This window comes from Mytilus galloprovincialis, chromosome 4 (genome assembly GCF_965363235.1).
Source record: "Mytilus galloprovincialis chromosome 4, xbMytGall1.hap1.1, whole genome shotgun sequence".
Taxonomy (NCBI): domain Eukaryota; kingdom Metazoa; phylum Mollusca; class Bivalvia; order Mytilida; family Mytilidae; genus Mytilus; species Mytilus galloprovincialis.
The window spans coordinates 21,303,279-21,313,327 of record NC_134841.1 but is presented as its reverse complement, the minus strand read 5'-3'; the positions used below and the strand labels follow the sequence as shown (position 1 = coordinate 21,313,327).

General features: G+C 32.4%; 1 protein-coding gene across 3 annotated transcripts; it reads left to right on the top strand.

Moving 5' to 3' along the window:
• Positions 1 to 2,375: 2,375 nt before the first annotated feature.
• On the top strand, positions 2,376 to 10,049 carry LOC143071613 (major facilitator superfamily domain-containing protein 3-like). Of its 3 annotated transcripts, none has more exons than XM_076246031.1 (5): positions 2,376 to 2,541; positions 6,585 to 7,382; positions 7,821 to 7,968; positions 8,920 to 9,032; positions 9,729 to 10,049. In XM_076246031.1, the coding sequence occupies exons 2-5, from the start codon at positions 6,689 to 6,691 to the stop codon at positions 10,040 to 10,042; spliced, it is 1,269 nt and encodes a 422-aa protein (XP_076102146.1). In that variant the 5' UTR covers positions 2,376 to 2,541; positions 6,585 to 6,688; the 3' UTR covers positions 10,043 to 10,049. The 3 variants fall into 3 exon arrangements, with proteins under 3 accessions (XP_076102146.1, XP_076102148.1, XP_076102147.1); XM_076246033.1 differs by having other exon boundaries at positions 2,378 to 2,481; XM_076246032.1 differs by having other exon boundaries at positions 2,378 to 2,485.

The following is a 10,049-nucleotide window of genomic DNA, read 5'->3' as shown; positions in this document are numbered from 1 at the left end:
AAAAAACCATGTAATGTCAAAAATTTGATCACAATCCAAATTCAGAGCTGTATCACGCTTGAATGTTTTGTCCATACTTGCCCCAACTGTTCAGGGTTCGACCTCTGCGGTCGTATAAAGCTGCGCCCTGCGGAGCACCTGGTTCAATTTTATTTTATAGTGATAGAACTCTGAATATAGGTCCAAGCTGAGACTACTATAACACAGAGATTGGTCACTCTCAATTTACCTATAAAACCGTATACACTCAAAAAAGCGAGCTACATTATTCTAAAGTAGTTTCGTATTTTACCGTTTGCAGACGACATGTAATTGTTCAATTAAAATTTAATAAAACCTGAGTCTCAGGTCCAAGGGAAAAAAAACAAGTCATTGTTTTTCAACACTCACATGAAAAAAATATGTTATAATCATAAACATTTCCATAATATAACAATGATTATAAACATAATTCTTTACTTTAAAGGGTTGACTGTTAGCTATAAAACTGATCTTCCCAGTCAGAGCCCTTCGTGAAATATAACAAACAAATCTAACAAAGACACACACACATCACGTGATATGAGAAAAAATCAAATAAAAAATTGTAATGAAATATACTACTTTTAAAACTGGTAGAAATTATGAGTTCATACAGTTTTGGCATCATTCAAAATCATTAGCCTAAAATATTCAAAGTTTTGACAAATACTTATATAATATTACACAGATTGTTAATGATTCAAATATAGTAATTTTTTTTTTAATGAATTTGTTCTTGAGAATGATTTTCAGAGATATAGGTAAGTCATTCCATAAAAAAAAAGGTATCAGCCTTCCTTAGTAACAGAACGCAACAGGTTGCCCTTGACGGAGAGGTATCTAGTCAAATACCTGTGGTAAGTGGGGTGCCCCAAGGCTCAGTTTTGGGTCCACTACTTTTTCTCATCTTCATTAATGACCTACCTGCAGCAGTAACATCAAAAACAAGCTTGTTTGCAGATGATTGTATCTTATACAGAAACATAACAAATCAACAAGATTGTACCATACTACAAAATGATCTAAACTGCCTAGCCAATTGGGAACAAACTTGGGGTATGCAATTCCATCCAGAAAAATGCAACTCTCTTACTGTGACAAGATCACAGTCACCATTCAAACATGACTATGTATTAAAAGGCCACATCTTAGAATCCGTCAGCACTGCAAAATATCTCGGTATCACCCTTTCTCACAACATGTCTTGGGATACACATATAAATAATATTACTGCAAAAGCAAATAAGATCTTAGGCTTTCTAAAAAGAAACTTAAAAATAAATCAGGAAGAAACTAAAAGTTTGGCATACAAATCCATGGTACGTTCAAATTTAGAATACTGCTCTTCAGTTTGGTCACCTCACACCCAAAAACAAAAAAACAACATCGAAAAAGTACGGTACAAAGAAGGGCAGCACGCTATGTCACCAACAGATACCACAACACCAGTAGTGTCACTTCCATGATTGACCATCTTCAATGGAAGTCACTTGAAACTCGCAGAAACATCAATCGAGTCACTATGCTTTACAAAATCTCACACCATCTCATTGCAGTAGACCCAAACCTTTACCTTTTACCACAGCCAGTCAAAAACACCAGATTCACTAATTCATTACAATACCAAACATTTAGCACAAGAACAGACTACTTCAAGTACAGCTTTTTCCCATTCACAGTTGTACTGTGGAACTCACTCCCACAAAATGTCAGCAGTGTTAACTCCCTGGATCAGTTTAAAATACTTATCCAGAGTCAGTATATTTAGATATCTAACCTGTTTGTAAATAATGTAAATGTGTTAATTTTTGTTTTGTTTTTGCACAAAATTTTTTTTGGAATTATTGCACAAAATTAGTTATTATATTTTATTAAGTGTCTGTTTGCGATGCGCCGACGTATAGTCATCAATGTAATGATGGATCGTCGTATGATGTAGATGTAGAAATTATCCCGGAACTTGCTTTTTTTTTTTGTAAAATGTTTTGATCAAACATTTTTTTATTTTCTGGCATTTCTTTCAATTTTTCAGTAGCCTAAGTGAACAGAGGTCACTTTAGCCATTTGCTCATCAACATAAATTTATGGTATAAGTCTATGAGGTCTCCTGTCTGAATTTGAAAGATTATAGATTAATTTGAATGAATTTCTTCTTCTTAAGGTTTTCGGTATTCCTTCATTGTTCTGAAGATTATTTACTGTTTTGTGCAGCGTGGCCTATATATATGTTACAGGCATTTAAATATACTATTTGATATTCTATTTTGTAGAACATTATTAATCTTGTGCCTAGTCTTTTATTTATCATTTGTTGCATACACATTTTTTTTTTTATTTATTTAAATTTCCCACTCAATGATGTTTGAGTAATCTCCCATGGTTAAAACCATGTGTATCCTGTCAAATGTAAACAAACATTCAGCTAGCATTGCTTGTTCAACATGTTTAAGTCAAGTTTTTGTTAGTTAGTTTAATCTCATTAAGATAAGACTGTCCTAGTTATCCTATGAATTTTAATAGGTATATTGTGTGTTTTAATGTTTTTTTCTAAACTAAAGTCAAGACAAGTTGAAGTCTTATAATATACACTTTATTTAAGGTTCACCATAAGGCCAACTAAAATTAATTAGTAGATTTTCATCCAAATATTTGAAAATAATGGGGCGGGTGGGAGGATTTTATTTTTTAAATTTTATTCCATATGAAACCCTTTTGTGACGAGTTCTTCATATATGCAAGTATGCGGCTTTAAAAACTTAACAACAAAAACGTGTGAGAAATACTCTCTTCAGTTAGACTACATGTACCTACACAAAATGTATTTTGGTTTCTAAACAATGGTTTGTATTACCATAAAATGAAGCAAACGCATTGGAATGCAACACAATTATTATGAGTACAGAATAAAATGAAAACTCAGAGAGTGTTGAAAATAATAGGGTTGGTACTTTATATGCAAGATGAAAATATAATTATCATGTAAAACATGAACTTAATAATAAAAAAAAAGTTGTTGTTTAATGAGTCTTTTTGGGTGTATTTGGACATTTGAGGTTTGTCAACATAAAAAGACAGCCATGGGTAAAATCAAAGGGCTTGCATAAATAAAATGTGTATGTTAGTCGACTTTTTAAATTCAATAAACGGTCATAAATCTAACAAGTTCGTGCTTGTGTTTCAATATCTATAATTCAGTCATGTTTTCTGTATCAATGGTTTCCACGAATCTTGTGCTTTGGGTATCATTTACAGTTTAAATTTCCTGAGACAAAGTCATTGCATAAATAAAGAAGTCCGCAGTTTTCTAATCACAGAAATTTGTGACATACCGCGATTTGCAGTCTTGGAAACAGCGTTTTTCTCGTAACACCAATATTTCATGTCATTCTCGTTATCAATCTTTACTCTCGGAAGATGATGTTGTCATCATAGAGCAGCGGAAAGGTCGACTTAATCATTTTGGTTAGATTTACTCGAGGTACAAAACCGAAATTTGAAACAGGAAGCATTGAATGAAACGAAATTTTAACGGTTACCGGTAACGGGAATGAACAAAATCCGGAAATCGTAAATTTTATAAAATAAAAAAATTCGGGGCGGGGCGATTTCAGAGGGGCGGGCGGGGATGAAAATCTATCAATTAATTTTAATTGGCCTAACAAACGGACAAATATGGCCGTATTTTCACCCCAAAAACTTCTCTGTGTACAGACTTACCTGTGCTGTTTGGAAAGTTTTAATGCCTAGCATCCACTAAATATATAAAAGTTAAATGCATTTTGTGTTTAAGAAAGATAAAATCTTTTTTAGTTTTTGATGGGCATTTTTTTTCCTTTCTGCAGAAGGTGTAAAAATAAACAAACACCTGAATTACTTTGATACTGTCCACTCACTGACTCAGATAAGTACCGATTATCAGGTTATCTGCATTTTGATATCGTAAAATATCAGCTGCGAGACATAATATGAAGCTTTTTGTCGAGTGAGCGTAGCGAACGAGATCAAAAAGCCTTCATATAATGTCAAGCAGCTGATATTTTACAATATCAATATGCAGATAATCTGATAATCGATTTATCGGGCTATATTTGCGTGTTTCAGAAGTGTTTTCTTTGTTTCACCAGCACACAAAAGATGACTTGATAAGTTCGGGTCAAAGTTATTAACGTCGGTTCAAACATTATGACGTCGCTGATATGTCCGGGTCAAAGTTATTAAGGCCGGGTCAACGTATTTGACGTCACAAAGACATGATACGGAATAATATTAAGAGCTGAACAGAGTGATATAGACAGTGGGACGACCGATAAACTCTTTAACTCACCTATAGTTGTGAAGATAACTCTTGTCCATGTCAATTAAGGACAATCAAAACAATACTAACCGGTTTTTTACCTGAGGGAGCATCTCATAGTTGTACCACAACTTAGTTAATTTTCACATCTTTTGCATGAAGGAAAAAAAATGCCCATCAAAATCCAAAAGAGATTTTATCTTTCTGAAACAGAAAATGCATGTAACTTTATTATATCTAGTGGATGCCAGGCATTAAAACTTTTCCAACTTCACAGGTAAGTCTGTACTCAGAGTAATTTTTGGCATGTAAATACAGCCATATTTGTCCGTTTGTTATGATGAACCTTAAAAAGACAATAAAGTGGAAACTTTATGCCAATTGTTTATATTTGGTTATTTTGTAAATAACATATAATTTCATTTACCAATTTGGAATAAAATAGAAAAAAAAAAAAACATCAAAGGTTTAAACCTTGCTAACCATTTTAGCCTCAAAATTGCAACATATTCACATAATGTTTTAAATTCTGTTATTAATATATATGCACTGAAGCATCTTGAAGCAGAAATTTATTAATAATTCACTCAGAATAACAGATACACTGAACTGCTACTAAAACAAATGCCAGCAAACATAAAAAAACGATTATTTAATAATAACTACCATAGTCCTGACTTGGTACAGGACATTTAAAGATTTTTGGGGGAAATTCACTTACAGAGTTTAAAAGTTTACCAACATCTTCTGTATAGATGCAAATGTAAGAAGTTACCATGACAGGATGTAAATAATGGTCTCTATTGAAAAAACAACAACATCCTATTGCAACTCTCTCTCTATATATATATTAAATGACTGAATAAATAGTCAACGATAAATCTTATGGGGCGATGGATCATATAATTATGATTCAGTACACTACAAAATATAATATATAACAAGTCTAAAAGGGTACAACATCACCAAAAACACAATAAAACGAACAGTATGTTAGATATTTCGGATAACAGATATCCTTCCTTGGTAATAGCACGATGACAAATGAATCATGTCAATTCAAATTAAGACTCTATCAAAATCTTGAAATTAATACAATTTAAGCGAACGCTGGAACAATGTTAAAATTTCCAAACACGGCGCAAAGACTACAGAGATATGCTAAAATAAAATTAGTTATTTACGATTTGAACTGGCACAACTCTGAATTCCCAAAGGTGGTGATAGTTGAGATGTTAGACAACTGTGTGGGAATACAGTCCCAATAAACAGTCCTGACAGATTTACGCTGGTATACTATTTAAAATATGACAGCGGTAGAAAAATTGCAACAGAGACTGCATATTTAAACATTTCAAATATATAGTAATTAGATAAAAAGAAAAATGAGTAATAAATTTTTACTAAGGTTAAGTAATAGAATGTGGCTGTGTATTTACACATTCCTGCCAACTGTAATTAAAACTAGTATAATTCAAAAATTCCTGAAAAGTGTAAGTGTCCAGTACGGAAGACGGAGTAACTGGACACAGGTGATGGCAGGAAGTTAGTGATGGTAGGGAAAATGAGTGACTCTTCTATGTTTTTTCATTAATGCCCTCTGCAATTTTTCTACCGCTGTCATATTTTAAATAGTATACCAGCGTAAATCGGTCAGGACTGTTTATTGGGACTGTATTCCCACACAGTTGTTTAACATCTCAACTATCACCACCTTTGGGAATTCAGAGTTGTGCCAGTTCAAATCGTAAATAACTAATTTTATTTTAGCATATCTCTGTAGTCTTTGCGCCGTGTTTGGAAATTTTAACATTGTTCCAGCATTCGCTTAAATTGTATTAATTTCAAGATTTTGATAGAGTCTTAATTTGAATTGACATGATTCATTTGTCATCGTGCTATTACCGAGGAAGGATATCTGTTATCCGAAATATCTAACATATTGTTCGTTTTATTGTGTTTTTGGTGATGTTGTACCCTTTTAGACTTGTTATACATGTATATATATATAAATCTTTTTACACTATTATTATAGGTTATTCAAAGATAATTTTAAGCCATCATCTAAAAAAAAAGGCAAACATGGTACATAAACATTCATTATTCTATTATTTGTTATCTCCCATGAAACTATCTGGTCACCTTAAAATGTTAAGGGAGGTATGTAGTAAGTAAATCATAATTAACCTTTTAAAAATAGAATACCAAATATTGCTGAGTAAAATTAAAAAATCACAAGAATTTACTTTTACTGTAATTTTTGTTTTAGATATCCAGCACAGAAGACCAAAAACAATATCAGAGCATTATTGATTTGTTCTTTAAAGATAAGACAATGTTTTAGATCTGTGGACGATACAAAAATTTAGCAACATGAAGAGTTTATTGTTTCTTGCTTTCCTTTATTTCATTCAAGGATTACCATATGGATTACAGTCACGGTTCTTACCAATTTACTTCAGAACCCATGGCATGTCACTTACCGATATCAGTATGTTTAAACTTCTATTAATTCCATGGATGTGTAAAGCCTTGTGGGCTCCATTTGTTGATACCTATGGTACCAAAAAGTTATGGCTGACTTGGAGTATGGTTGGCCTTATTTTTACATGTTTCCTAGGGTCATTCACATCACCAGATCATATTGGAGAACTTGGTGTCGTCATGTTTTTATTCAATCTCATTACATCTACACAGGACATAGCAGTTGATGGAATAGCTATTCAAGTTTTGACTTCCTCCGAGTTAGCATATGGAAACATAGCTCAGGTTGTAGGATATAAATTTGGGGCTATTTTTGGAGGAGGAGTGTTGTCATGGCTTAGTGATTATGTGGAATGGACCATACTGTTTATATGTTTAGCATTAGTTTATGTATTTTCTTTAATATTTGTTCAAATTTTTGTTCATCCACCACAACAATTAAAATCAGAAATAGAGGAACAGGAAAAAGAAAATGATTCCATGGAAAGAAAATTAATGCCTGGTATGAAATCAACATTCCAGCAAATTTATAACACTCCTGGGACATTATGGATTATGATGTTTGTTATCATATATAAACTTGGTAAGTTTTCATACTATAAATGTAAACTAAGTGTTTAATTTAGATATATATAGGTATCCAAGAGGATATCTTTTTGAGTGTTTATGGCTTCATTTGGTTGCTTGGTCATTGTACTCCAATCCCCTTTGTTTTATGTCTTTTTGTTAAGAATCTTTTTCAGGAAAATACATTAGCTATATTGATGGTTACCTATTAAATATTGTAGTATCATGGATAATATGCATACACTACCCATTAAATGCATGTTCGATTAGAGTGAAAAATAAAATGCAGGACAGAGATAACAACTAAAGAAAATGCAGGATAAAAGTTTTCATCCTAGCCCCCACATAAAAATCAAATGGTTTTACTAAGCTCCCTAAATCAATGTATCAAGAGTCAGACTGAGAGTATATAATATATATATAGCTATTTATGAACTAATCACCCCTTTTTCAGGAGAACAAGGAGCATTGAGTATGGTACCAATGTTTTTGATTGACAAGAAGATTCCTGCCTCTTGGGTAGGGTTCTGGACTGGAATGGTGGGACAAGGTGTGTCAATCTGTGGATCTGTATTAGGGGGATGGGCAATTTCACATCTAGGGTAAGTTTGTAACTTATTTTGCCCATTAACTTTTGTTTAAATGTTTTTGAAGCCCTACTTAGGTCAATAAGTAAGGAAATAACAAGGGTGCAACCTGAAACCATAAAGTGATCTTGTGTATACCAGAATAGTCAGCAGTCTCCAGTGACTGCCATTGCCATTTCTGCTCAAATCTGTTAAACAATAACCAGTTTAAAGGCCACATGTATCTTAGACTTTTATGTTACTGAATGTAATGTTACAAAGTTCAAATTGTTCATACATCTGTTACATGTACACAAAATATATGTCAGTAGATTGTTTAGGGTTTTTTTTATGAAACATGTACCAATAAAACAAATTAAATAGAAGTTTAAACAAAATGGATAAAAAGGCTCAAGTGACATAATCACAAGAAATAGATAAAAAAAAACACCATAGAAATGCTTCTATTTCACTTATCACTGAATATTCTGTGGACAATGAACTCAACCTTACACCTAAAATGACCTCAATCAAGGTAGCCTAAACTTATAATGTACTTACAGATGTATTAAAGATAAATACATAAATTAAATTGAAAACTTCATGAAGCCATTACCATACAAGAATTATCTTTAATAGAAATAAGAATGGAAATGGGGAATATGTCAAAGAGACAACAACCCATCCATTAAAATATACAACAGCCAAAGGCCATCAATGGGTCTTCAACATATTTATGGTTAAAATATTTGTATATTTTTTGGGTTAAAATCTTTTGTTACTTTGATCTATAAAACAATATGATGCCTTCAAGTTACTCAGAATTATTGTAATTTGTTGATTTGAAAAAATGATCATTAGGGTTGGTGGTCAATGAATAATTGAGCACAATGAAGATATTTCACTGTTGTGGTTTACGCAGGTGAAATCAAATAAACAAACATTAGTTAACACTCACTGTCATATTTGTTTTTCTATCCATTTTAGATACACAACATCAAAGACACTGAAGTTAACTTGTATTCTGAGAGTGATCCCACTTTCTCTACAGTTACTTGTAGTATGGACATGGTCAGAAGAAATGAGCTCTGTCTCTTCTCGTAAGTTCTCAGCTTTCTTAAAACAGTTAATAGTTATTTTTTATACCCATCAATAAACACTTGCATAAATGAACCATTCAGACATAATACAGAAAACTCAGAATACTTGTTGGACAGAATTCAGACACCCTTATTCATGAGGGCAATAGTGGGTATATTTAATGCTTCTTTTTGTAATTTAAAAGGGATGTAAAAGCATTTAACTTCATACTCAAAAGTGAGAAAGATTATCACTTTTACAAATCAATATCAACTTTATTTTCTTTTTTTTTTCATATATATATGCATTTTTGTGATGTTTTCATGGGAGTCATGTGCTGTCATAAATGTTGAATTTCATTGAGAGATAAAATGTAATTTTGGAATGCCTCCAGATTGTTTTCACCCAATGAAGAGTTAGCATTTGTCCATCCACTGGCCTACATCTTGTGAAGTCAGGAATATGGAAGTTGTTATTATGCACTGCACTAGATTATTATTACTGGTTCTCTGAATTTTATTAAATTCTTACATAGGGAGTGTGACACACATGGTCATGTATTTTCTTTACTCTTCATACACTTTCCAAACTTGATGAAACAAAAAATGACAAAATTTTGGTTGCTATACTCATCAGTTGCCAGTTTGACCCCTACTGGATATCCATGATTTTAAGCTGAAAATGCAATTTTTGTTCTGATTTTCTTTTTATTTCAGTGCTGTCTGTATTTGCTATGTCAGCCATGTTGTTTATCAGTGGCACTGTTACCACAGCAACCTTCACTCTGATGATGCAGTGTTCACAGAGGGCACCACCTACAGTTCAGTCCACACATTATACAGTGCTAGCAACTCTTGAAGTAATGGGGAAATTGACATTTTCTGTAATATTAGGACCATTAACAGAAATATTAGGATATAACTTTATTTTTGTATTATTTATTATACTGACTTCAATAGTTTTGCTCATGTTTCAAAAGTTTCCATCTTTGTCAGTTTCGGAAACAATAGTTATAAATAAAAATAGTTAATAAAAAA

Coding starts and splice junctions, on each gene's coding strand:
- LOC143071613 (XM_076246031.1), top strand. CDS start 6,689: ATGAAGAGTTTATTGTTTCTTGCTTTCCTTTATTTCATTCAAGGATTA. Junction 7,383..7,820: donor TGTTATCATATATAAACTTG/GTAAGTTTTCAT, acceptor CCCCTTTTTCAG/GAGAACAAGGAGCATTGAGT. Junction 7,969..8,919: donor TGGGCAATTTCACATCTAGG/GTAAGTTTGTAA, acceptor TATCCATTTTAG/ATACACAACATCAAAGACAC.